The sequence below is a fragment of the Mobula birostris genome, chromosome 31 (genome assembly GCF_030028105.1).
Source record: "Mobula birostris isolate sMobBir1 chromosome 31, sMobBir1.hap1, whole genome shotgun sequence".
NCBI lineage: Eukaryota > Metazoa > Chordata > Chondrichthyes > Myliobatiformes > Myliobatidae > Mobula > Mobula birostris.
The window spans coordinates 38496293-38524273 of record NC_092400.1 but is presented as its reverse complement, the minus strand read 5'-3'; the positions used below and the strand labels follow the sequence as shown (position 1 = coordinate 38524273).

Below are 27981 nucleotides of genomic sequence, written 5' to 3'. Positions count from 1 at the left end.
CTTAATGTGTTTACTGATTAGGTTCTCAAAATAAGAGTTATTTTAAGAATATCAATGTCTAATCCAGATAATTGGATACATTAAGCACTGCAAAGTCATCCATTTTGAAATGTCTCACGATTCAGCTCAAATGTTTTATTGTGCGATTAAAGACAGCAGTGTTACAAGTTTCTTTAAAGATCAGAACGTTACTGACACCTTAATGGAACATCAATATGATTCTATGAAGTTTTATTCAGCAACATAAAAAGTCAATTACTAAAGAATATTTAAAGAATCACATGCAAAGATGTAAAACATACAAAATTGAAATACAACACTGATCTGTCAATAAGATTTCTGAATCTAAACAAGAATTTGGTAGCTCACTGAGCAGCCCTGGTAAAGTAGCCACAAGTCTGACTTACCTTTGAGAGGTTTTACCTTTTTGTACATTACAAGATATTTTCTAGGTTTCTACGAACTGAGAATACTTGGATAAAGTAATTCTTACACACATAAAACAAAGAACAGTGAATACTTCTTTAAACAAAGGTTTAGATATTTTACAATGAACTCCAATTTTAACATAATACAGGTTGAAAATCTAATTGCAACTTCCCCATGTCAGTATTTTTAGCTTAAACTTGCATTGCTTAGCTTAAGATCAACAATTCATATCCACAGAAAACCATTTATTGATCCTCTGAAAGATCAGTACATGTTAGACCAGACCAAAGTCTGAAGTCATTGATCAAAACTTGCCAAGAAAAAGAAAATGCATCATTCCCAAAGTCTGATATACTGTGCATGTTAAACAACTCAATATTAAAAAGTGATGTTGGATAAGCAAAAGGAAGTAATCAAATACTGATGCACTGGCAGTATCTGATCCAACGTCAAGTTGTAGAACTTAAACCATAATCAGTTTTACAAGATAGTTTTCATAGTTCATGTAAAATACAATGAGTAAATATCTAATACTGGAGGCATTTAAGCACACAAAAACCTTGTCACTTAGCCAACCAGGATTTACCCAAGGACCTCCTGGACGAATCGCATTGTACTGTGCACAGTACAGGCTCCTGGACAATCAGCACTATACAGTAAAGGCGTCGACTCTGGCATTTCAATTCCATGACTGCTGGAAGGTGTGTAATGAAGCTTGACTGCGTCTTCTGTACTTTCTCCAAGGCAGAGCTAATAGCAAAGTTCCAAGTTCACCAGATCAGCAGCTCCCCACTTCAGATACTTTCTGCTGCATTTTTAGAATCAGTTCCAGCAAGTTCATCTGTAGAGTCAGCTCCTGCAAGATGAAGAGTCATATGACACTACAGCACAGAAACAGACCCTTCAGCCCATCTAGTCCTTATTGTACTATTGGAGTCACAGAAACAAGCCCTTCGACCCACACCTGGACCTCCATACCCCTCCCACCTAAGTATCTATCCAAACTTCTCTTAAATGTTGAAATTGAACCCACTTCCATTGGTAGCTCATTGCACTCTCTCATCCCCCTCTGAGTGAAGAAGCTCCCCCTCATGTTCCCCTTAAATATTTCCTCTAGTTCTAATCTCACCTACCCTCATTTGAAGTTTTCTTCAACTACTTTTCAACTTAGATACTGCAAAGAATAAGCCCTCCCGGCCCTTTTGAGCCACGTTGCCCAGCAACCCCCCACTCAGGGGACAGTTTACAATGACCAATTATGCCAGGAAACCCATGTGGTCATGGGGAGAACATAGAAACTCCTTACAAACAGCAGCGGGAATTGAACCTGGGTCACTGGTACTGTAAAGCATTGTGCTAACCAATCGACTGTTTATTCCTCTCCATCGGGGCTACCAGACCTACTGAATTTCTCCAGTGTTTTTTGTGTGTTGGTCGGTGTACAGAATTAGCTGTTTCTATAAGAATGCTGCCTCACCAGTTCAGCACTTAAATATTTACAATACCTTTGTAGGTGAGTGAAATTGAAGTTGAGAAAGAATACTGAAAAAACACAACAGGATGTGCATTCCACCTCCTGGCAAGCAATCCCAGAGGCTTCAAAGAATTTAGATTAGATTATGAGGACACACAATCCTCTTTTATTGTCATTTAGTAGTGCATGCATTAAGAAATGATACAATATTCTTCTGATGTGATATCACAGAAACACAGGACAGACCAAGACTGAAATACTGACAAAAACCACATAATTATAACATATAGTTACAACAGTGCAAACAATACCGTAACTTGATGAAGAACAAGCCGTAAGCACAGCAAAAAGTTCAAGGTCTCTCAAAAGTACATCTCACGCAGACGAGAGAAGGAAGAAAACTCTCCCTGCCATACCCGACCACAGTCCGACTCTGAGTCGTCTGAAAACTTCTCCGTCCAGCCCTCCGACACCGAGCACCATCTCTGCCAAACGCTTCGACCTCAGCCCCTGTCGCCAGCAGCAGGCAAAGCTGAGGATTTTGGGGCCTTCCCTCCGGAGATTCTCGATCGCACATTAGAGGCGGCAGTGAATCGGGCATTTCAGGAGTTAATCCAGATGTTTCTCTGTGCTCTCACAGCTGTCTCCATCAAATCAGAATTGTGCATGGCATCCTTACAAATACGATATCATTTCACCATAGAGGATACACGCGCTGCGTCGTGCCGCCATCTTCTTCTCCTCCTCCTTTTTGTGTAGATTTGACAATTTGTGGAAAAGATGGAGGCCCAACGCAGTGCGCGCGGCCATTCCGAATGATATCGATATGTGTAACTAGGGGTGCCGTGCACAATCCGGATTTGATGGAGGCAGCCGTGAGAAGCACAGAGGAACATCTGGAGTAGCTTCTGAAATGCCTGCTTCGCTGCCGTTGCTACTGTGCAATCGAGAATCTCCGGAGACGAAGGCCTCAAATCCTCAGCTTTGCGAGTCGCCTGTTGCCGGGGCCGGGGTCGAAGTGCTCGGCAGAGGTGGTGCTCGGTGCTGGGAGGTGGTCGGAGGCTCGGAGTCGGACTGTGGTCGGATGCTTCCAGGATGCTGCACCGGCAAGTTGGCGGTGCTGGAGGTTTACCGTCTGCGTGAGATGATGGGACTTTCGAGAGACTTTGAGACTTTTACTGTGCCATGGTCTGTTCTTATCAAATTACGGTATTGCTTTGCACTGTTGTAACTATATGTTATAATCATGTGTTTTTTGTTAGTTTTTAAGTCAGTTTGTCATGTGTTTCCATGATAGCATTCTGGAAAGACATTTTATCATTTCTTAATGCATGCATTACTAAATGACAATAAAAGGGGACTACGTGTTCTTGTAATCATAATAATAGTATCAGCTAACTTCTGATCATAACAAATGAAAGAGCAGCTTTATTTGTCACATCTACATCAAAACTTAAAGTGAAATGCACCGTATGCATCAAATCAAATCAGTGAGGATTTTGCTGGGTAATCTATAAGTATCGCCACACTTCTGGCGCCAACATAAGGAAATGGCGGATGAACTAAGTACTTTGCAGTGTGGAAGACATGAACAGTATGGTGTAAGTTCCTGGTGTCAGGGGTCACGAAATGTGTGAGGTTGCCATTACTGGATGGAAGGTTCTTGGGAAACTTAAAGGTCTGAAGATGGATAAGTCACCTGGACCAGATGGTGTACGCCCCAGGATTCTGAAAGAGGTGGCTAAAGAGATTGTGGAGGCATTAGTAATGGCCTTTCAAGAATCACTAGATTCTGAATGGTTCCAGAAGACTGGAAAATTGCAAATGTCACTCCACTCTTCAAGAAGGGAGAGAGGCAGAAGAGGCCAGTTAGTCTGACCTCAGTGGTTGGGAAGAGATTGGAGTCAATCGTTAAGGATGAGGTCTCAGGGTACTTGGAGGCACATGATAAAGTTTCCTCAAGGGAAAATCTTGCCTGACAAATCTGTTGAGATTATTTGAAGAACTAACAAGCAGTATAGAAAAAGGAAAATTGGTTGATATTATGTAATTGGATTTTCAGAAGGCCTTTGACAAGGTGCCACACACGAGGCTTCTTAACAAGTTACAAGCCCATGGTATTACAGCAAAGATTCTAGCATTTTTAAAGCAGTGTCTGACTGGTAGGAGAGTGGGAATAAAAGGTGGGAAAAGTGGAGCCTTTATTCCCAATAAAGAGCAGGAATAAAGGGAGCCTTTTCTGGCTGGCTGCTGGTGACTAGTGGTGTTCCACAAGGGTCTATGTTGCAACCAATTTTTTAAAAATTTTATATGAGAACAATTTGGATGATAGCTTTGTTGCAAAGTTTGCAAGCGATAAGAAAATAGGTGGAGGAGCAGGTAGTTTTGAGGAAGTAGTGAGGCCACAGTAGGACTTAAATAAATTAGGAGGATGGGCACAGAAATGGCAGGTGGAATACTGTGTCGGGAAGTGTATGGTTATACACATGGGTGGAAGAAATGAAAGGGTTGACTGTTTTCTAAATGCAAAAACTGAGGTGTAAAAGGACTTGAGAATCCCTTGTGCAGGATTCCCTAAAGGTGAATTTGCAGGTTGAGTCTGTGGTGAGGAAGACAAATGTGATGTTAATCTAGAACGAGAATATAATTCTAGAATAGAATTAGGACTAGAACATAAAAGCAAAGATAGAATGTTCAGACTTTCTCAGGCACTGGTGAGGCTCCACTTGGAGTATCGACAGCAGTTTGGGGCCCCTTATCTTAGAAATGATGTGCTGAAAATGGAGAGGGTTCAAAGGAGGTTTGTGAAAATGATTCCAGGATTGAATGGCTTGTCATATGAAGAGCGTTTGATGGCTGTATTCACTAGAATTTGGAAGAATGAGGGATGCCCTCATTGAAACCTATCAAATGGTGAAAGGCCTTGATAGAATGAACATGGAGAAGATGTTTCCTATGGTGGGAGAGTCTCAGACTAAAGGACACAGTCTCAGAATAGAGGGGCATCCTTTTAGAACTAAGAGGAGGAGGAATTTCTTTAGCCAGAGAGTGGTGAATCTGTGGAATTCTTTGTCACAGGCAGCTGTGGAGGCCAAGTCTTTATGTATATTTAAGGCAGAGGTAGATAGATTCTTGATTGGTCAGGGTACAAAGGGATACGGGGAGAAGGCAGGAGATTGGGCTGAGAGGAAAACTGGATCAGCTAAGGTGAAATGGTGGAGCAGACTCAATAGGCCACGTGGCCTAATTCTGCTCCTATATCTCATGGTCTTATAACATGCATTCAAATTTACTAACCACAAGCATATGTTTTTGGAATGTGGCAGGGCAGCCAGAGGGCGTAGAGACAACAGCTTGAATTGGTGATTGCTGACACTGTAATAACATTACACTAACAGCTATTCTACCGTGCTGCCAAGATGCCAATTGGTAAATTGAAAGCCCCACACAAAGACGACAGACGAACTCAGCAGGTTGGGCAGCATGTATGGGGGAAAACGAACAATCCACATTTGGGGGAGACCTCTTCATCAGGACTGGAGAGAAAGAGGGGAGAAAGCCAGTATAAAAAGGTGGGTGGTGGACGGCTACAGTGTGGAGCAGAGTAGACAGCAGATAACAGGCAGGTAAGGGAAGAAGGTGAGTGGGAATGATGTAAGAAGCCGGGAGGCGAGAGGTGTAAGTGACAAAGGGCTGAAGAAGATGGAATCTGATAGGAGGGGATGGTGAATAATGGAAGGGAGGTGGGGAGGGGAAGAAGTGGGAAGAGTGTATTGGCAGATGAGGAGGAGGGGAGGGGAAAGAGATGGAGTGATGAGATGGCAATTGGATCAGGAAAATAAAAGAAAGGGAGGGTGGAGACATGGGTGTGGTGAAATTGTCTTGAGTTATTGAGGGAAGGATTAAGAATACAGAACAGCATAGGACAGAAACAGGTCCTTCAGCCCTCAATCTCTGTGCCTACCATAACACCAAATTAAACTAAAAGGATCTGCCTGTCATATCCCTACACCCCTGCATACTGCTCCTGGTGATACAAGGGCTTAGGATAGATTTGAAAGATTAATGGTAATTTATTTTATAAAATGTAATTGGTATAAAAAATTATTTGACGATTTGAGAATCAATGAGCTAGCTGAAAGAAAAGCAGCTCTTTAAGACAGAATGTCACTCCAATATCTAAATACCCTATAAACTAGACTCTTGACCACACAATCAACCTTGCAGTATCTTTGTACTACACTTTGTATCTGTTTGCCTACACTGCACTCGGTAACTGTAAGAGTTTATTCTGCATTCTTTTTCTTTTTCTCCCTTGATGTACTGATGATGAAATGATCAGGTTTTTCACTGTCCCTGCATACAAGTGACAAGAGGTACCAGATAAAGTGGCCACTGAGAATATATATTGATGGTATTGAGATATATTTCTGAGCAGATTTACCTGAGGATTTGTAGTAATGTAGAATCCTGGAACACCGGCCTTTTCCAGTGTGTTTTGTTGATCAATCACTTTCTGGTCTAACTCCAAGACTATCTTTTCATCCATCATCCTTTGCTCTTCTTTAACCCTTTGGTCCAAGGCCTAAGAAACAGCGACTGGTGAGGATTAGGACAAAAAAAGACTTTCTTTTAAAAAGACACAAAACATGATTTAGTGACTTTTTGTCCTGACAACTTTTCTTTAGTCATGGATGCACAAATGATGTACATGATCCACAATGAACACCGACTCCTTTCGCTTCTGTTCATATCAGAATCACTTCAGCGCTTCACCACAAGCACCCAGCAGCACAGGTCCACAACATACCCTCCACAAATTGCAGGTTTCCTTTTAATCTCGTAACAGAAATGTATTGGTGTGGCTTCACCTTGCGACTAAACTCTTTCCACTCAACCCTACTGAGAGGTTTCTCCTGCCACAAGCACTTTAGCAGCTCAAAAACCCAATCTCAGGATTATTAGAACAGGATATGAAACTCTGACCATGCAATTTTGTATATTCCCTCATTCTAAATACAATACAATTCTAACGTGCATACCCTTATTTTCCTGTAAATGCCCGCAAGAAGAAGAATCTCAGGGTTGTATATGGTGACGTATACGTACATTAATAATTTTACTTTGAACTTTTGTACTGATTTCTGACCTTTAACAGGTCAGAGGTCACCACTTGAAATCTCAGGTTATAAGCATCCAAATATCAAATAACCTGAATATTCTCAATGAAAGGAATTAATACCCTGCCTGAAATAAAAATGGAGAATAATTATGGCATTTCTCCTTGTAATTATACATGTAAATTTCAAGACCCCACATGGTTTGTGATCTGAACATATATTGTCAATACCTTTTATACTCACTTTTATCCTGCACCTTCTGTAAATTATCTTAAAATTACAAATGCACAATATTACTTATTTGGAGACCCAGGCCTATGTTCAGACCTGAAATCAAATCAAGATAAACCCCTAGGAATTACTTGGCATGGTGCCAAAATCAGCTTCATTAGCCTATCAGAACAAGCTTACCTCCAGCTCCCTTTCATTAGCCTATCAGACCAAGCTTACCTCCAGCTCCCTTTCATTAGCCTATCAGACCAAGCTTACCTCCAGCTCCCTTTCATTAGCCTATCAGATCAAGCTTACCTCCAGCTCCCTTTCATTAGCCTATCAGACCAAGCTTACCTCCAGCTCCCTTTCATTAGCCTATCAGACCAAGCTTACCTCCAGCTCCTTTTCATTAGCCTATCAGACTAAGCTTACCTCCAGCTCCCTTTCATTAGCCTATCAGACCAAGCTTACCTCCAGCTCCTTTTCATTAACCTATCAGAACAAGCTTACCTCCAGCTCCCTCTCATTAGCCTATCAGAACAAGCTTACCTCCAGCTCCCTTTGCTGCGTGGCTCTAAGCACTGTTAGGTTGTGGATCTTGCAGCCTTGTAGTGCCTCCTTGTGTTTTCTCAGGAGCTCCTGTTTAAGAGCTTACAGGCAAAAAAAGTACAAATTATATTTTTAAGAATCTATTTTCTCAAAGAAATACTGTAGTAAATTGCATCTTTTTTTAAGAAAATGTAGTAGTTTTAAGATCTTTTTTGGAGTAAAGCCTTTTTATTAATTAAAAAGAACCAGCGCTATATTATAACCAATACAGTAGTATTATGATGCACTGATATTTTCTTGTGGCATAGTATTATCTACTGATCTGATATTGCACCTACATGGGCTTCAAAATGATTTCCAACATTAAAGGCAGTGTTAAATGCTAGTTGACTTCAATTTGCTCTAAATATTGCTGAATGCACATGGAGGAAATCAGGCAATGAATCCAGGGACATTTATTTTGCCCTTTCATTGGATGGAACACAGCCCAGAACCCTTCATGCTATTATATAACTGACTGTTATTATTAGCTCCACAATGGATTTAGCAAAGCCAAGCTAAAACAACAAGACAAACACGAGGAAATCTGCAGATGCCAGAAATTCAAGCAACACACTTAAAAAATGCTGGTGAACACAGCAGGCCAGGCAACATCTATAGGAAGAGGTATAGTCAACGTTTCGGGCTGAGACCCTATATCACTTACTATCTCTTCTTTCAGTTAGTCCTGACAAAGGGTCTCGGCCTGAAATGTCGACTGTACCTCTTCTTATAGATGCTGCCTGGCCTGCTGCGTTCACTAGCATTTTTTAATGTGTATTGCTAAAACAACAAGGGGTGCAGTGTTAAGACCATAAGACCAGAAGATATACTAGGAGCAGAGTTGGAACCTATCAACCTCTGCCTTAAATATACCCATTGACTTGGTCTTCACAGCCACCTCTGGCAACAAACTCCATAGTTGTCTGGTCTTAGACTCCCCCACCATAGGAAGCATCCTTTCTGCAAGCAGCCCTTTCATCATTGGGTTTCAATTAGATTCCCCCTCACTCCCTGCCATACTTCTGAATTCTAACGAGTACAGGCCAAGAACCAACAAACACTCCCCCTATCATAAGCCTTTCAATCTTTAAATTACCTCTGTGGACCTCCTTTGAGCTTTCTCCAAAGTCAGCATATCGTTTTTTAGACAAGGGGTCCAAAACTGCTCACAATACTCCAAGTGAGGCCTCACCAGTGCTTTATAAAGCCTCAACATTACATCCTTGCTTTTATATTCTAGTCCTCTCAAAATGAATGCTCATATTGCATTTGCCTTCCTCACCACCAACTCAACCTGCAAATTAACCTTAAGGAAATCCTGCAATGACTCCCAAGTCCCTTTGATTCTTGAATTTTCTCTCCATTTAGAAAATAGTTTTTTCTTTTATTTCTTTAGTGTTTGCATGACCATACACTTCCACACACTGTATTCCATCTGCCAGTTCTTTGCCTATTCTCCTAATATGCTTGTCCTTCTATAGCCTCAAAACTACATGCCCCTCCACCTACCTTTGTATCGTCCGCAAACCTGGCCACAAAGCCATCAGTTCCGTCATCCAAATCATTGGCATATAATATAACAAGAAGTGGTCCCAATACAGACCCCTGTGCAACACCACTAATCACTGGTAGCTAACCAGAAAAAGCTCCCTTTGTTTCCACTCTTTACCTCCTGCCAATCAGGCACTGTTTATCCATGCTAGAATAGAAACATAGAAACACAGAAAATAGGTGCAGGAGTAGGCCATTCGGCCCTTCGAGCCTGCAGTGCCATTCAGTACGATCATGGCTGATCATCCAACTCAGAACCCTGCACCTGCCTTCTCTCCATACCCCCGATCTCTTTAGCCACAAGGGCCATATCTAACTCCCTCTTAAATCTAGCCAATGAACTGGCCTCAACTGTTTCCTGTGGCAGAGAATGCCACAGATTCACCACTCTCTGTGTCAAGAAGTTTTTCCTCATCTCAGTCCTAAAAGGCTTCCCCTTTACCCTCAAACTGTGACCCCTCGTCCTGGACTTCTGCAACATCGGGAACAATCTTCCTGCATCGAGCCTGTCCAATCCCTTTAGAATTTTATACATTTCAATCAGATCCCCCCTCAATCTTCTAAATTCCAGAGAGTATAAGCATAGCCGATCCAGTCTTTCATCATATGAAAGTCCTGCCATCCCAGGAATCAATCTGGTGAACCTTCTTTGTACTCCCTCTATGACAAGAATGTCTTTCCTCAGATTAGGGGACCAAAACTGCACAGAGTATATTGGCGAGACCCGATGCAGACTGGGAGACCGCTTTGCTGAACACCTATGCTCTGTCCGCCAGAGAAAGCAGGATCTCCCAGTGGCCACACATTCTAATTCCACTTCCCATTCCTATTCTGACATGTCTATCCACAGCCTCCTCTACTGTAAAGATGAAGCCACACTCAGGTTGGAGGAACAACATCTTATATTCCGTCTGGGTAGCCTCCAACCTAATGGCATGAATATCGACTTCTCTAACTTCCGCTAATGCCCCACCTCCCCCTCGTACCCCATCTGTTATTTATTTTTATACACACATTCTTTCTCTCACTCTCCTTTTTCTCCCTCTGTCCCTCTGACTATACCCCTTGCCCATCCTCTGGGTTCCACTGCCCCCCCCTTGTTTTTCTTCCCGGACCTCCTGTCCCATGATCCTCTCGTATCCCTTTTGCCAATCACCTGTCCAGCTCTTGGCTCCATCCCTCCCCCTCCTGTCTTCTCCTATCATTTTGGATCTCCCCCTCCCCCTCCCACTTTCAAATCTCTTACTAACTCTTCCTTCAGTTAGTCCTGATGAAGGGTCTCGGCCTGAAACGTCGACTGTACCTCTTCCTAGAGATGCCGCCTGGCCTGCTGCATTCACCAGCAACTTTGATGTGTGTTGCTTGAATTTCCAGCATCTGCAGAATTCCTGTTGTTCACAGTACTCCAGGTGTGGTCTCACCAAGGCCTTGTACAACTGCAGTAGTACCTCCCCGCTCCTGTACTCGAATCCTCTTGATATGAACGCCAGCATACCATTCGCCTTTTTCACCGCCTGCTGTACCTGCATGCCCACTTTCAATGACTGGTGTACAATGACACCCAGGTCTCGTTGCACCTCCCCTTTTCCTAATCGGCCACCATTCAGATAATAATCTGTTTTCTTGTTCTTGCCACCAAAGTGGATAACCTCACATTTATCCACACGAAATTGCATCTGCCATGAATTTGCCCACTCACCTAACCTATCCAAGTCACCCTGCATCCTCTTACCATCCTCCTCACAGCTAACACTGCTGCCCAGCTTGTGTCATCCGCAAACTTGGAGATGCTGCATTTAATTCCCTCGTCTAAGTCATTAATATATATTGTAAACAACTGGGGTCCCAGCGCTGAGCTGCCATTCTGAAAAGGTCCCATTTATTCCCACTCTTTGCTTCCTGTCTGCCAACCAATTCTCTAGCCACATCAATACCATACCCCCAATACCATGTGCTTTAAGTTTGCACACTAATCTCCTGTGTGGGACCTTGTCAAAAGCCTTTTGAAAATCCAAATATACCACATCCACTGGTTCTCCCCTATCCACTCTACTAGTTACATCCTCAAAAAATTCTATGAGATTTTCTCAATAGTAATCTCTCCTGTAATACCATAGGCTCTTAACTTGTTAAGCAGCCTCATGTGTCACCTTGTCAAAGACCTTCTGAAAATCCAGGTAAAATCAACTGACTCTCCACTGTCTAACCTGCTTGTTATTTCTTCAAAGAATTCCAACAGATTTGTCAGGCAGAATTTTCCCTTGATGAAACGATGCCGACTTCAGCCTATTTTATCATGTGCCTCTAAGCACCCCGAAAGCACATCCTTAACAATCAACTCCAACATCTTCCCAACCGCTGAGGTCAGACTAACTGGCCTATAATTTCCTTTCTTCTGCCTCTCTCCTTTCTTGAAGGGTGGAGTGACATTTGCAATTTTCCAGCCACCCTGAACCATGCCAGAATCTATTGATTCTTGAAAGATCATACCTAATGACTCCACAAACTCTTCTGCCAACTCTTTCAGGACCTTGAGGTTTTTACCATCTGGTCCAGGTGATTTCTCTACCTTCAAACCTTTCAGTTTCCCCAAGCACTTTCTCCTAGTAATCACAACTTCACTCACTTCTGCTCTCTCTCTCTCGAACTTGCAGCAAACTGCTAGTGTCTTCCACAGAGAAGACTGATACAAAATACTTACTCAGTTCGTTCGCCATTTCCTTGGCCCCCATTTACCACCTCTCTGGCATTGTTTTCCAGTGGTCTGATATCTACTCTTGCCTTTCTTTAACCCTTCATAAATCTGAAGAAACTTTTGGCACCTTCTTTAATATTATTGATTAACTTACCTTTGATTAGCCTATCTTTTCTTTCTTTATGACTTTTTAGTTGCCTTCTGTTGGTTTTTAAAAGCTTCCCAATCCTATAACTTTATGCTAATTTTTGCTCTATTAAATAATCCTCTCTTTGGCTTTTATGTTGGCTTTGACACTCCTTGTCAGCTACAATTGTGTCATCCTGGTTTTAGATTACTTCTTCTTTGGGATGTGTCTATCATGTACCTTTCAAATTGCTCCCAGAAACTACAACCATTGCTGCTCTGCTGTCATTCCTGCTAGTGTTCCCTTCCAATCAATTGTGGCCAGCTCCTCTCTCATGCCTGTGTAATTCCCTTTACACCACTGTAATACTTATACATCTGAATTTCTTGGTGTTCACCTGGCAGAGAATCTCACCTAGTCCCTCAACACCAGCTCCATAGCAAAGAAAGCCTAGCAGCGTCTCTACTTTCTGCGAAGGCTGAGAAAAGTCCATCTCTCACTCCCCATCCTCACCACATTCTACAGAGATTGTATTGAGAGCATCCTGAGCAGCTGCATCACTGCCTAGTTCAGAAATTGCACCATCTCGGATCGCAAGACCCTGCAGCGGATAGTGATGTCAGCTGAGAAGATCATTGGGGTCTCTTTCCGTCATTACAGACATTTACACCACACGCTGCATTATGAAAGACCCCACACACCCATCAAACTCTTCTCCCTCCTGCCATCTAGCAAAAGGCACTGAAGTATTCAGACTGTCATGACCAGACTATGTAACAGTTTCTTCCCCCAAGCCATCAGACTCCTCAATACCCAGAGCCTGGACTGACACCAACCTACTGCCCTCTACCGTGCCTATTGTCTTGTTTATTATTTATTGTAATGCCGCACTGTTCTGTGCACTTCATGCAGTCCTGGGTAGGACTGTAGTCTAGTGTAGTTTTGTGTTGTTTTACGTCGTTCCGTGTAGTTTTTGTATTGTTCATGTAGCACCATGGTCCTGAAAAACGTTGTCTCGTTTTTACTGTGTACTGCAGGGGTCCTCAACCATTTTTTGCATCGCAGACTGGTTTAATATTGACAATATTCTTGTGGACCGGCCGACAGGGGGTGGGGGGGGCGGGGAGTGTTAATCACGACTGGAATATAGGTGATAACTCAACTATAAATCACTTATAAGTGGCTAATAAACTCAATTTCATTTCTAAAAGGGTTTATCTCCAGCAATCAGGCTTTTTTCCAATGTGGTTGGTGTCAGAAAATTCTCTTGGCTTTTTCCTGGCTTTTTACATGCTAAAATTATCTGCACGAAAATTACATACCATCCTTTTTCTAAAACATCTTCCTTTAAGAAAAATGTTTTTTGGTCAGTTACATTTGGCAATATTTCTGCTGCCAAGAGTCTGGGCAGGAAGGCGCCATCCGGCAAGTCGGCGACACGGTCACGTCGCCAAATCATATTGTTTCCTCGCGGCCCGGTAGCCCGGTGGTTGGGGACCACTGATGTACTGTACCAGCAGTTATGGTCGAAATGACAATGAAAAGTGACTTGTCTTGACTTTAGCCTCTCCTTCTCAAACTTCAGGGTGAATTCCATCAAATTATAATCATTACTTCCCTAAGAGTTCCTTTACTTTAAGCTCTCTAATCAATAATTGTTCATTGCATAACACCCAATCCAGAATAGCTGATCCTCTAATAGGCTCAAGCACAAGCTGCTCTAAAAAGCTATCTCGTAGGCATTCTACAAATTCCAGCTCTTGGGATCCAACACCAAAGTGATTTTCCCATTCTACCTGCATATTAAAATCCCCCCAGACTATCATACATGCCCATTTGGCACACAATTTCTATCTCCCCCGTATCTTTGCTACTGTTCGGAGGTCTGTATATAACTCCCACAAGGGTCTTTTTACACTTGCAGTTTTTTTTTTAGATCTACCCACAATGATTCTACACCTTTCGATCCTATGTCACCTCTTTCTAAGGACTTGATTTCATTTTTAAGAGCTACACCACCCTCTCTGCCTACAAACCCTGTCCTTTCGATACAATGTCTCTCCTTAGATGTTAAGCTCCCAACTATAATCTTCTTTCAGCCACGATTCAGTGATGCCCACAAAATCATACATGCCAATCTGTAACTTTAATCAAGTTCATCTACTTTATTCCGTATACTGTGTTAATTCAACTATAGCACCTTCAGTCCTGTAGTCATCACCCTTTTCAGCTTGGTCCCCATTTTATATTGTAACTCATCCAATTGGCTGCAATTTTGCCCCATCATCCATGCTAGTGGTTAAACTTAGAATCATTAAGTTATACAACTCTCGAGATTGTCACAGTATGCCATCAGATCACTGCCAGGTTAGGCAATTGATCAACATTAACAGCACAATCTATTTGAGTACTCAAGTATATGATCATCAACTGAGGAAATGAATGACTCAAATAGCTCCTTAAATTCAACTTCCAATAAGAAACTGACTCAGAAACAGAGTTAAATTACAACTTGATGCTCTTTCACAGAAAGTCATTAACCTGAAATATAAAGAGCAACAAAAAAAGGCTGGTTGAACCCGGCAGTGTCCCTGCAGACAGTGGTGCGGACAGCCCAGCGCATCTGTAGATGTGAACTTCCCACTATACAGGACATTTACAAAGACAGGTGTGTGAGAAGGGCCCGAAGGATCACTGGGAACCCGAGTTATCCCAACCACAATCTATTCCAGCTGCTACCATCCGGGAAACAGTACCGCAGCATAAAAGCCAGGACCAACAAGCTCCGGGACAGCTTCCTCAACCAGGCCATCAGAGTGATTAATTCATGCTGATACAATTGTATTTCTATGTTATATTGATTGTCCTGTTGTACATACTATTTATTATAAATAACTATAAATTGCACATTGCACATCCAGATGGAGACGTAGCTTAAATATTTTTACTCACATATATGAAGGATGTAAGAAATAAAGTCAATTCAATACAATTCAGTTGTTCTTTCAGGTTGAGACACTTCATCAGCGCTGGAAAGAGGGGCAGATGGCCAGTATAAAAGGGTTGGGAAAAGGGCCGGAGCAAGATCCTGGTTTGTGGTGGTGGAGGGAGGTGATAAGCAGGTAAGGAACGGGGAGAATGGAATGATGTAAAAAGCTCAGAGGTGATAGGTGAAAGTGACAAAAGGTCGAACATGGAAACTAGTAGGATAGGGAGTGCTAGTAAGATGGGGAGTGAGCAGGAAATAAAGGGAAGGTAGTGAGGAGTGGAACCAGTGGGAGGAACATGTAAGCAGTGGATAGATCAGGGGGTAAGGAAAGGGTGATGAAGTGAATATTAAATTTCTCTCTCCACAGACGCTGCTACCCAAGTCTTTCAACCTTTTCTGATTTTAGCACCTGCATATTTTGCTTTTGCATAAAGAATTTTGATCTTTTCACTTTGAATCGAGAAATACTGTGAACACTTCAATCTCTCTAAAGTTAATTAACTTCAGGTAGAGGGTTTCTTGATGTTGTCTTATTCTGCTACAAAACTCACATTGTTAAAGTTCAGTTCTCAGTCTTGGACACACACAGCATTCATACCTCTGTGCTCACTGTGCAGTTTCAGACGCTGGTTGTAGAGATTTTTCTCGGTCAGATGTTGGATCTCAAGCAAACCCTGCACAATCTCAAAGACGGTGCCATCGATCAAAGCCAAGGCCAGGTTACTTAGTATGTCATAGGACAATCGTTGTTGACACGAACTTTAAAAAGGAAGATTGGCATTAATCGAAAGGTAATTTATCAATCAGGATCAACAGATAAAATGTGCCTTTCTGCACAGTTGATAAAATGTTCAGAACTCGACTTAAAAAGGTGGGGAGAAGACACTACAGCGAGAACAAAGTGGACTGTAAAGATGGTTATATAGCTGAACTGAGAGTTCAATGCAAGTGAATACATCACAGAATATTATCAAGACCAAAGAAATGATTGTGGACTTCTGGAAGGTCATGGTCGACCACTCTCCAATGCACATCAATGGCTGTGTTGTGGAGAGAGCGAACAGCACAAGGTTCCTTGGTGCTGCACAGAAGAGATTATCTAACCTAGATCCACAACACCCCTCACTAGTCCAGAAGGCACAGCAGCATCTACACTGTCTGAGGAGATTGGGGCATGGCTCCCTGTCCCCATTTTAACAACTTTCTGCAGGAGCACCGTCGCGTGTCCTGTCTGGCTGCATTATTGTGAGAGAATAGGACCAATAAAGTGTGACAGTGGAAAAGTGTGTATGGAACCAGAGGAGATAGCATAGAAACATAGAAAGCCTACAGCACAATACAGGCCCTTCGGCCCACAAAGCTGTGCCAAGCATCTCCTTACTTTAGAAATTACCTAGGGTTACCCATAGCCCTCTATTTTTCTAAGCCCCATGCACCTATTCAGGAGTCTCGTTAAAGACCCTATCATATTTGCCTCCACTACTGTCACCTGCAGCTCATCCCACGCACTCACCACTCTCTGCGTAAAAAAACTTACCCTGACATCCAAGCACCTTAAAACTGCGCCCTCTCGTGTTAGCCATTTCAGCCCTGGGAAAAAGCCTCTGACTATCAACACGATCAGAGGTACTTAATGAGTACTTTGCTTCAGTATTCACTATGGAAAAGGATCTTGGCAATTGTAGGGATGACTTCAGCGGACCGAAAAGCTTGAGCATATAGACATGAAGAAAGAGGGTGCATCGGAGATTTTGGAAAGCATCAAGTTGGATAAGTCACCAGGAACGGACGAGATGTACCCCAGGCTACTGTGGGAGGCAATGATCTTTGCATCATCAGTGGGGATGGGAGAGGTTCTGGAGGATTGGAGGGCTGCAGATGTTGTTCCCTTATCCAAGAAAGGGAGTAGAGATAGCCCAGGAAATTATAGACCAGTGAGTGTTACTTGAGTGGTTGGTAAGTTGATGGAAAAGATCCTGAGAGGCAGGATTTATGAACATTTGGAGAGGCATAATATGATTAGGAATAGTCAGCATGGCTTTGTCAAAGGCAGGTCATGCCTTACGAGCCTGATTGAATTTTTTGAGGATGTGACTAAACACATTGGTGAAAGTAGAACAGTAGATGTAGTGGATTTCAGCAAGGCATTTGGTAAGGTACTCCATGCCAGGCTTATTGAGAAAGTAAGGAGACATGGGATCCAAGGGGACATTGCTTTGTGCATCCAGAATTAGCTTGCCCACAGAAGATAAAGTGTGGATGTAGATGGGTCATATTCTGCACGGTGACCAGTGGTGTGACTCAGGGATCTCTTCTGTGACCCTTACTCTTTGTGATTTTTATAAATGACCTGGATGAGGAAGTGGAGGGATGGGTTAGTAAATTTGCTGATGACACAAAGGTTGGGGGTGTTGTGGATAGTGTGGAGGGCTGTCAGAGGTTACAGCGGGACTTCAATAGGATGCAAAACTGAGCTGAGAAGTGGCAGAGGGAGTTCAACCCAGATAACTGTGAGGTGGTTCATTTTGGTAGGTCAAATATGTTGGCAGAATATAAGACTCTTGGCAATGTGGAGGATCAGAGGGATCTTGGAGTCTGAGTCCATAGGACACTCAAAGCTGCTGCACAGGTTGACTCTGTGGTTAAGAAAGCATACGGTGCATTGGCCTGCATCAATCATGGGATTGAGTTTAAGATCCAAGAGGTAATGTTACAAATATACAGGACCCTGTTCAGACCCCACTTGAGAGTACTGTGCTCAGTTCTGGTTACCTCACTACAGGAAGGATGTGGAAACTACAGAAAGGGTGCAGAGGAGATTTACAAGGGTGTTGCCTGGATTGGGGAGCACGCCTTATGAGAATAGGTTGAGTGAACTCTGCCTTTTTTCCTTGGAGTGGCAGAGGACAAGAGGTGACCTGATAGAGGTGTACAAGATGATGAGAGGAATTGATCATATGGATAGGCAAAGGCTTTTTCCCAGGGCTGAAATGGCAAACACGAGAGGGCACAGTTTTAAGGTGCTTGGAAGCAGGTACAGAGGAGATGTCAGGGGTAAGTTTTTTTGCTCAGAGTGGTGAGTGCAGAGAATGGGCTGCCGGCGACGATGGTGGAGGCGGATACGATAGGGTCTTTTAAGAGACTCCTGGACAGATACATGGAGCTTAGAAAAATAGAGGGCTATGTGTAACCCTAGGTAATTTCTAAAGTTAGTACAGGGAAATTAGGGATAGTATCAATTCCAAAGAAGAAACATAAAAATTAGCAATAAACATACCTGAGGACTGGGAGAAGTCCAGAGTCCAGCAGAGGAGGACAAAGGGCTTAATTAGGAAAGGGAAAAAAGATTATGAGAGAAAGCTGGCAGGGACCATAAAAACGGACTGTAAAAGCTTTTATAGATATGTGAAAAGAAAAAGATTGGTTAAGACAAATGTAGGTCCCCTACAGTCAGAAACAGGTGAATTGATCATGGGGAACAAGGACATGGCAGACTAATTGAATAACTACTTTGTTCTGTCTTCACTAAGGAGGACATAAATAATCTTCCGGAAATAGTAGGGGACCAAGGGTCTAGTGAGATGGAAGAACTGAGGGAAATACATGTTAGTAGGGAAGTGGTGTTAGGTAAATTGAAGGGATTAAAGGCAGATAGATCCCCGGGGCCCAATGGTCTGCATCCCAGAGTGCTTAAGGAAGTAGCCCAAGAAATAGTGGATGCGTTAGTGATAATTTTTCAAAACTCTTTAGATTCTGGATTAGTTCCTGAGGATTGGAGGGTGGCTAATGTAACTCCGTTTTTTAAAAAAGGAGGGAGAGAGAAACCAGAGAATTATAGACCGGTTAACCTGACATCGGTGGCGGGGAAAATGCTAGAGTCAGTTACCAAAGATGTGATAACAGCACATTTGGGAAGTAGTGAAATACAAAAGTCAGCATGGATTTGTGAAAGGAAAATCGTGTCTGACGAATCTCATAGAATTTTTTGAGGATGTAACTAGTAGAGTGGATAGGGGAGAACCAGTGGATGCGGTATATTTGGATTTTCAAGGCTTTTGACAAAGTCCCACACAGGAAATTAGTGTGCAAACTTAAAGAACACAGTATTGGGGGTATGGCATTGATGTGGATAGAGAATTGGTTGGCTGACAGAAAGCAAAAAGTGGGAATAAACAGGACCTTTTCAGAATGACAGGCAGTGACTAGTGGGGTACCACAAGGCTCAGTGCTGGGACCCCAGTTGTTTACAATATATATTAATGACTTGGATGAGGGAATTAAATGCAGCATCTCCAAGTTTGCGGATGACACAAGCTGGGCGGCAGTGTTAGCTGTGAGGAGGATGGTAAGAGGATGCAGGGTGACTTGGATAGGTTAGGTGAGTGGGCAAATTCATGGTAGATGCAATTTCATGTGGATAAATGTGAGGTTATCCACTTTGTTGGCAAGAACAGGAAAACAGATTATTATCTGAATGGTGGCCGATTAGGAAAAGGGGAGGTGCAACGAGACCTGGGTGTCATTGTACACCAGTCATTGAAAGTGGGCATGCAGGTACAGCAGGCGGTGAAAAAGGCGAATGGTATGCTGGCATTCATAGCAAGAGGATTTGAGTACAGGAGCAGGGAGGTTCTACTGCAGTTGTACAAGGCCTTGGTGAGACCACACCTGGAGTATTGTGCGCAGTTTTGGTCCCCTAATCTGAGGAAAGACATTCTTGTCATAGAGGGAGTACAAAGAAGTTTCACCAGATTGATTCCTGGGATGACAGGACTTTAATATGATAAAAGACTGGATCAACTAGGATTATACTCTCTGGAATTTAGAAGATTGAGGGGGGATCTTATTGAAATGTATAAAATTCTAAAGGGATTGGACATGGGATGTAGGTAGATTGTTCCTGATGTTGGGGAAGTCCAGAACGAGGGGTCACAGTTTGAGGATAAAGGGGAAGCCTTTTAGGACCGAGATGAGGAAAAACTTCTTCACACAGAGAGTGGTGAATCTGTGGAATTCTCTGCCACAGGAAACAGTTGAGGCCAGTTCATTGGCTATATTTAAGAGGGAGTTAGATATGGCCCTTGTGGCTAAAGGGATCGGGTGTACAGAGAGAAGGCAGGTACAAGGTTCTGAGTTGGATGATCAGACATGATCATACTGAATGGCAGTGCAGGCTCAAAGGGCCGAATGGCCTACTCCTGCACCTATTTTCTATGTTTCTATGTTCCTATGTTATGGGTGGCTTTGGAATGAGAGCCATCCAATGAGGGGAGCCTGTTTTTGTGTTGTGTGCCTGACACCGGTGTGAGCTGGGTCCTTTGTTCGGAAGGCTATGAAGAGAGAATACACTGGGGAGAACTGGTCGTAGCATACGCTCCGGTGGGAGACCCATTTGTTCAAGATGGATTGCGTGCGACATTCAGAAGGTGATGTGAGTTTTTACAGGCCAAGGGTCCAGCGTGTGGGTGACAGACACGTTCAAGATGAGCTCCAACTTGTGCACATTTGACTGTTTAACTATAATGGACCCTTTTTGTTTTTCTTTTCTTTTCTTTACTAATCCTGAGATTTACTAAGGTTCAGAAATATAATTCCTTTAATCGGATGCAGTGTGCTGTTACTTCTTGGCACTGAGTTGCAACAGGATCGCAAATTACACAGCATCCACACAAACCTGGGTTTGGGGTGGGAGAGCCGTCTCGATCTCACTGGTTTGGCGGGACCAGACTGTGTATTTCCTAGACCTACGCAGCCAAGGAAACCAGGTAGTTTCATATATATCAAAGGCAACAACATCTTTTTAAAGTAATCCCACTACCCAGCTCTCAAACCACAACCATGCAGATTATGCTATTTTCAGAGTTCCAACCAGCTGACAAGGATTCTGTCTTCAAGTTTTGGAGAAGCAAAATCCAGACTTTATTGTTTAGAAGAAAAGTATTGTCAGTTTTTCTTTAATCTTTCTACTACTTTTCTTAAATCTACAGTACATCTCCTTGTTGTTGACCTACCTGCTGAGCTAGATAGAATGCTCCCATTTCTCTCTGACTCAGCTTCTTTTATTCTTATTATAGCTTAATTAAGTCTTCTCTCAACACAATCAAAATATAAAATTAACCAATGTAATATGTTCGTCGCCTTCCTTTTCTGCTCCTCTCTTGTATTTGAAGTACTTCATAGTTACAATATTTCTCCAGTTCTAATGACTTTTCTGTCTGACATTCTCTGCTCGTAGACCTCTTCCAATTATTTGTTAAATGACATTTGATTGTCAAAAATGTATTATTTTTAATTAATTAAAACAAAGGAACCTTCTAATTTAAAATATTATTTTGGGTATCCAGGGAAGAGTTCCAGTAAATGCACAGGCCAACACGATGTGCTCCTTCTGTAGAGTCACTAGAGTGGTAACAGTCAACCTACACTTTGATCCATATAAAGAAACAGCTGCAACAATTTCTCACACAATGCACAGACGTGGAACATGGATTACTCCAGGGCAAAAATGAGTATCTTCAGTCTGCGGTCTTAAATTTCAGTCTATTTGAACAAATATATTGCAACAAATAAGGGCAATTAAAATAAAAACCACATCATCTTAAAAGTTTCTTCCCCCCAGACAGTTAATCTGATCAACAATTCCAGTTAGCACCCCCCTCTCCGGATACCCCTCCATCTATTAACTTCATCACTGTAATGCTGTTTACACATTGTAAAGACATGCTGCTATTTATGCACTTAGGCACATTATTCCATATCTGTACTTTAATTTTTAACTTATTTTTATCTCATTCTTTATTCTTTGTAATTGTTGAATGTTGTTTTTTGTTGCATGTCATTCCCTGCACAGCAAATCCCTAATACATGTAAATGTACATGGTGAATTAAGTTGATCTTTGAATTCTTGCTCACTTCAACATGCTCCATTAATCAATGCTGCAGGAAAGAGCTACCATGAGAATCAGGCCTAATATACATATTCTGGGACTTAAATCGTGCAAATATTTCACATCCAGGAAAACTCTGCCTTCCTCATGCACACTTCCTCATTTATGAAAGATAAACTGACCTTCTGTGAAACACTTCTGGACATGAAGTTCAAGTTTCAGGATTGTTAAATAATTCTAGACCAAATTTGTTGCAGACCCTAAAATGAATTACCTGCATGTGCACGAAGAATAATTACAGATTATGCTTCAATCTTAGAATAAATTGCAAGATTTCACACGGGGAGAAGCTGCTGACCTGCTCCAAGTGCAGGTCGGGATATACACTTAGCCTTCCAATTAGGTGAAGCGCAAGCAAACTTAGACCAAGGAGAAAGTTTAAATGTAGCTGGGGGTGGGGGAGGAAAGGGGCTTATTTTGCTGTGTTGTTCTGCTGAGTATTGTGGGCATCCTATGTTTGCACCAGAATATATGGTGACATGTGCAGCCTGCCCCAGCACATTTGGGTGTGTTGGTTGTTAATGCAAACTGCATGTTTCAATGTACATGTGATAAATAAATGTGAATCTGATCACAATCATGTACAAACCCTGTTTGTACATCACCACATGTATGAAGAGAAACACACACAAAATGCTGGAGGAACTCAGGTCAGGCAGCATCCATGGAGAGGAAAAAAACGTCGGCATTTATGGCCGAAACCTTGCACTGGAACTCATGAATGAAACTGCATTCAAAATCACTTTCTTGAAATATGCCAAAATGCAATGAATCTGTTACATTCCTAAATGTTTGGATTTTTTTGTACAAATTGAACATCTGGAGAAACTTCTGAGATGCCTGCTTCGCTGCCGCTGCTACTGTGCAATCGATAATCTCTGGAGGGAAGGCCCCAAATCCTCGGCCTTGCCTATTGCCGGGGTCGAAGCACTCGGCAGAGATGGTGCTCGTTGCATCAGTGTCGGAGGCTTGGAGTTTTCAGACGGACTCGGAGTCGGACTGTGGTCGGATGCTTCCGGGACGCTGCATCGGCAAGTTTGCGGTGCTGGAGGTTTACCGTCTGCGTGAGGTGATGGGACCTTCGAGAGACTTTGAGATTTACCGTGCCCATGGTCTGTTCTTATCAAATTATGGTATTGCTTTGCACTGTTGTAACTATATGTTATAATTATGTGGTTTTTGTCAGTTTTTCAGACTTGGTCTGTCCTGTGTTTCTGTGATATCACATCAGAGGAATATTGTATCATTTCTTAATGCATGCATTACTAAATGATAATAAAAGAGGACTGCGTGTCCTCATAATCTAACCTAACCTAAATTTGATGTTCTTCTCCAATGAAACTCAGTTTAGCACAATAAAATGATACACAAAGTGCCAATTTAAAGCACAAGGCAATCATGTGCAAAACTGTAATTTCAGCAAGATTCTCTAAATAGCAAAACAACAACAACTTGGAATGTCTGAATACATCACTTGACTACCTTGATAAGTCTTTGACCAGACTCTGCAGTTGAGAAAGAAGATAGTAATGCTGCTCCTGCTGTTTGGCAATGTCTGCTGGCTCTTCATATACCCCAGTGTTTTTGTTCATATTCAGCTTGAAGTCTCACAATACTTGAGCTTTTAAATTGAAGCCTCCTTTCCTAAGTCAAATATAATAGTTTTAAAAGTAAATTAACAGTGAAGAATGTAATACATTTTAGTACCAACTATAATATAGCTACCCATCCTTCATATAATAGGTGATTTATATTTTTCTATTGTGCTTTGATTTGGATTTTGTACCTTAGTAGGCCAGCCAGTGGTATCAGCACGGGACTTCAAGTCAGATGGTCCTGAGTTCGAATCCAGCTGGGTCCCAATTTGGGCAATCTATTTCCGTATCTTGTCGTGAAAACCTATGATTTTCTAAGTTATCCATAGGGTCACCATGAGTTGACAACAACCCGTCTTAGAATGGGCTCAGAGATCATGTAATACACAGAAAGGAAGGGAAGACATTAACAGACAGAAAGTCCGCAGATGCTGGAAATCCAAGGCAACACACACAAAATGCTAGAGGAACTCAGCAAGTCAAGCAGCATCCATGGAAATGGACGTTTCAGGCTGAGACCCTTCTTTAGGACTAGAAAGGAAAAGGGATATTTCCTAATAGTTTAAAACATCTTAAGTTTTATGCAAAGCTCTTAAAATGGCCACTTTTCAATTGTGGAATTGGTCACTGCATCATCACTCAAGGTAATGGCATCTAAGCACTGGGAGATTCCATTTGCACCTCCCATAAATGGATAAAAAAAATTGCAAGGTGAAATTAAAGGGTCCGTTGTTTTGCCATCAAAGCAACATTCAAATGGGCATTACACAACCTCAAAGTTCAAAATAAATTTATGAAAGTACATAGATATCACCCTGAGATTCATTTTGCAGGCATTTACAGTAAATACAAAGAAACACAATTGAACACATAACAAAAATGGGCAAACAACCAATGAATAAAAGACAACACATTGTGGAAATACAAAAAAAAACAAAATAATAAATAACTAATTTGGAGAAGATGAGCTATGTAGTCCTTGAAAGCAAGTCCATTGGTTGTGCAATTAGTTCAGTGTTGGGGTGAATGAAGTTATCCACTCTGGTTTAAAAGCCTGATGTTTGAGGGGTAATAACTGTTCCTGAACTTGGTGATGTGGGATCCACATGGGAAACTGAAGTCACCAAATGCAAGTGAAATATGATCTGTTTGCATTTGGAAACAAGTTGTTTAAGCAATCATTCTTGGCTCTATCATCTTCAACTATTTCCTCAGGAATTCTTGCAACCCATTAAGTGCTAAGCACTCTTCTCCGTGGATCGTCACTTTGTCACGGTGGAGAAGCTTGTGTGGTCCTGTGATCCCGAGAGCAATGCCGTCTGGAGCTATGCTCCTGGTAGGGTCACCCATGGCGGTAAGGTCGAGGGTGAGGTCCCTGACAAAGAACAATCCAACCAAGACCTCAACGGTGGAACAGGTGGATGAAGTTACTTCGAACTCAACAGCTGTGAAGGCAGGCTGAAGGCTGCAACAAATCCATCAGCTCCAATCATTGTGGTTTCCATGCCATTGGAATCAGTTGGTTGATTTGTGAAGTATTGTGTGCTTCTTGGAGTGCAACATCAAGTACACGTTAAACAAATAAAAGCACAGGCGTCTTCACTCTGTGGGCCATAAGATTGGACTCGTAAGCCACTTGAGAGCCCATAAATAGATCTACGGAACAAAGACCATCATCCTCGACCTCGTGGGATAGCCACAACGCTAAATACTACTATTTCCAGCACAGATGTGGGGAGGATGTTTCCTATAGCGGGGGAGTCTAGGACCTCATTTAGAACAGAGATGAGGAGGAATTTCTTTAGCCGAAGGGTGGTGTATCCATGGAATTCATTGCCACAGGTGTTTGTGGAGGCCAAGTTATTGAGTATACTTAAAATAGAGGTTGATTAGTCAGGGCGCCAAAGGTTGGGGGGAGAAGGCAGGAGAATGGGTTTGAGAGGGATAAAAAATCAGCCATGATGGAATGGCGGAGCAGACTCGATGGGCCAAATAGCCTAATTCTGCTCCTATCTCTTATGATCTAAGCAAAGAATACATTTATTATACAAGTTTGGCAAACTTCTACAGAGGCACAGGATCCTATTTGTTGGCATCATGACCTGTATGGAAACAACAGTGCCTAGAAAGTGGTAAGACAACAGAAAGTGGTAGATATAGCCCAGTCACCACAGGCAAATCTCTCCACACCACTGCGTATATTTACATGGAGCGCTGCTACAAGGAAGCAGCCTCCATTGTCAGTGACCCACATCACCCAGGCCATGCCGTTATTGCTACAACCATCAGGCAGAAGGTACAGAAGCATTAGGTCCCACACCTGCAGGTTCAGGAACAGTTATCACCCAACAACCATCAGGCTCCTCAACCAGTGCGGATATCTTCAATCATCACTAACCTCAATTGATACTACAACCTACAGACTCACTTTCAAGGGCTCTCTACAACTCTTGTTCTCAGAATTTTTTTTATTTGCACAGCTCACCTTCCTTTGCTTTGTTAGTTGTTTGTCTTGTTTTTGCCTTTTTATGCACTGTTGTTCGTGAAATTCTATTGTATTTCTTTCATTTCCTGTAAATGCCAGCGGGAAAATGAATCTCAAGGTAATATATGGCTACTTTTTGGAGGTTTGCTTTGGCAGAACATCGGGCTTGGTTTCCCCGTGAAATCAACTCTCTAAACACATAACAACCAACGATACAGAAATTTAAGCATGTTGTGTTCTGACTGCCACTTTCCTATATTTCAAAAGAACCCATTTCATTCACTGTACTTTAGAAAGTCCTGAAGTCACAAAACCACTGTACAAATTGAAATCCTTTCCTCATCACTAGAGTATTTTACAACACATCACTGGACTCGAGGAGCTCGGGGGCTACACTGACTCAGAAATGGGCCTCACATCAAGGGCAAAGAGGAAACTCCTGTTTGAGTTTCACCTTCGCCTCCCTCCCGTCCTGGATCATCTACCCCAAACTATCTCATCCAGCCTTTCATACGTTGCCCCCTTCTCACCAGAAACGAACCAAGTAGCAAAAACAAATGTGAAATATGCTTTTTTTTTAAATGGTTTCCTACGTTGGAACAAAATAGAACAACAGAACTGTCGGGAAGCGAGGAGCCCTAACTCGGGATGAGATGTCAGGTCCAGTGCTTCTGCTTTGGGATGGAAGCTGCAGATTATTAAACTTCAGTGGCTTCAGAAGCACGTCAGACAGTAAAGGAAGACAAGGCCGTTTTAAACATAGATTTTTAAATTCCACTTTAAAAAGCGTATCTACATCCAACATAAGCACCGGGACGCAGCACACCCATTACCCCAATTACCTCATCTTGAGTGTGGCGTCCGACGTGACGGAACCGAGCTTCGAGCAACGTCATTCGAAGCCTTACGCCTATAGCGCCATGAGTAGCCTCCTCACGTGACTAATGGGATGACGTCGCCACGCAGCCGTCTCATCGCCATCTTGTGTGTGGCATCCTCACCTCACATGCTAGGTAGGGTTTCGTGTGATGATGCCACTGGCCTGGAACTTTTCCAAGGATACTGTCTGAATTCTTGTATATTTGGAAGATTTTCTATTTTTTTTATTTTAAATGGCAGGATATCGATATACAGATGGATTTTGGGGTGTAAATCTATAGCTCCGTGAAAGTGTCAACACAAGTGGATAGCGTGGTACAGAGGCAAACACAACATGCTTTGCCTTCGTTGGTTGGGTCATTGAGTGTAAAAGTTGATAGGTCGGGTTACAGCTGTATAAAACTTTGGTAAATTATTGTACAGTGAAAAGCTTGTCTTGCATTCTGTTCATACAGATCAATTCATTACACAGTGCATTGCGATAGTACAAAGTAAAACAATAGAATGCAGAATAACAGTGCACTGCCGTTAGACAATAAGCTCATAACGGTGAATTCTGAGTTAAGAGTCCATCGCAACACACACAAAATGCTGGAGGAACTCAGCAGGCTAGGCAGCAACTATGGAAAAAAAATCCAGTTGACATTTCAGGCCGAAACCCTTCGCCGAAGGTTTTCAGCCTGAAACATTGACTGTACTTTTTTCCATAGATACTGCCTGGCCTGCTGAATTCCTCCAGCATTTTGTGTGTGTTGCTTGGATTTCCAGCATCTGTAGATTTTCATTTGTTTGTCAAGAGTCAATTGTATCGTATTTGAGAATTGTTCAATAACCTTACAACAACAGGATAAAAGCTGTCCTTGAGCCTGGTGGAATGTGCTTTCGT

At 42.3% G+C, this 27981-nt stretch overlaps 1 protein-coding gene across 2 annotated transcripts; it reads right to left on the bottom strand.

Annotated features, from left to right (window-relative positions):
• Positions 1–118: 118 nt before the first annotated feature.
• dgcr6 (DiGeorge syndrome critical region gene 6) lies at positions 119–27146 on the bottom strand. Of its 2 annotated transcripts, none has more exons than XM_072247729.1 (6): positions 27059–27146; positions 23619–23780; positions 15788–15948; positions 7786–7886; positions 6348–6488; positions 119–1285 (listed from the first exon to the last, which is right to left on the bottom strand). In XM_072247729.1, the coding sequence occupies exons 2-6, from the start codon at positions 23726–23728 to the stop codon at positions 1208–1210; spliced, it is 591 nt and encodes a 196-aa protein (XP_072103830.1). In that variant the 5' UTR covers positions 23729–23780; positions 27059–27146; the 3' UTR covers positions 119–1207. The 2 variants fall into 2 exon arrangements, with proteins under 2 accessions (XP_072103830.1, XP_072103829.1); XM_072247728.1 differs by lacking the exon at positions 27059–27146 and adding an exon at positions 23923–27050.
• Between the last annotated feature and the right edge of the window lie 835 nt (positions 27147–27981).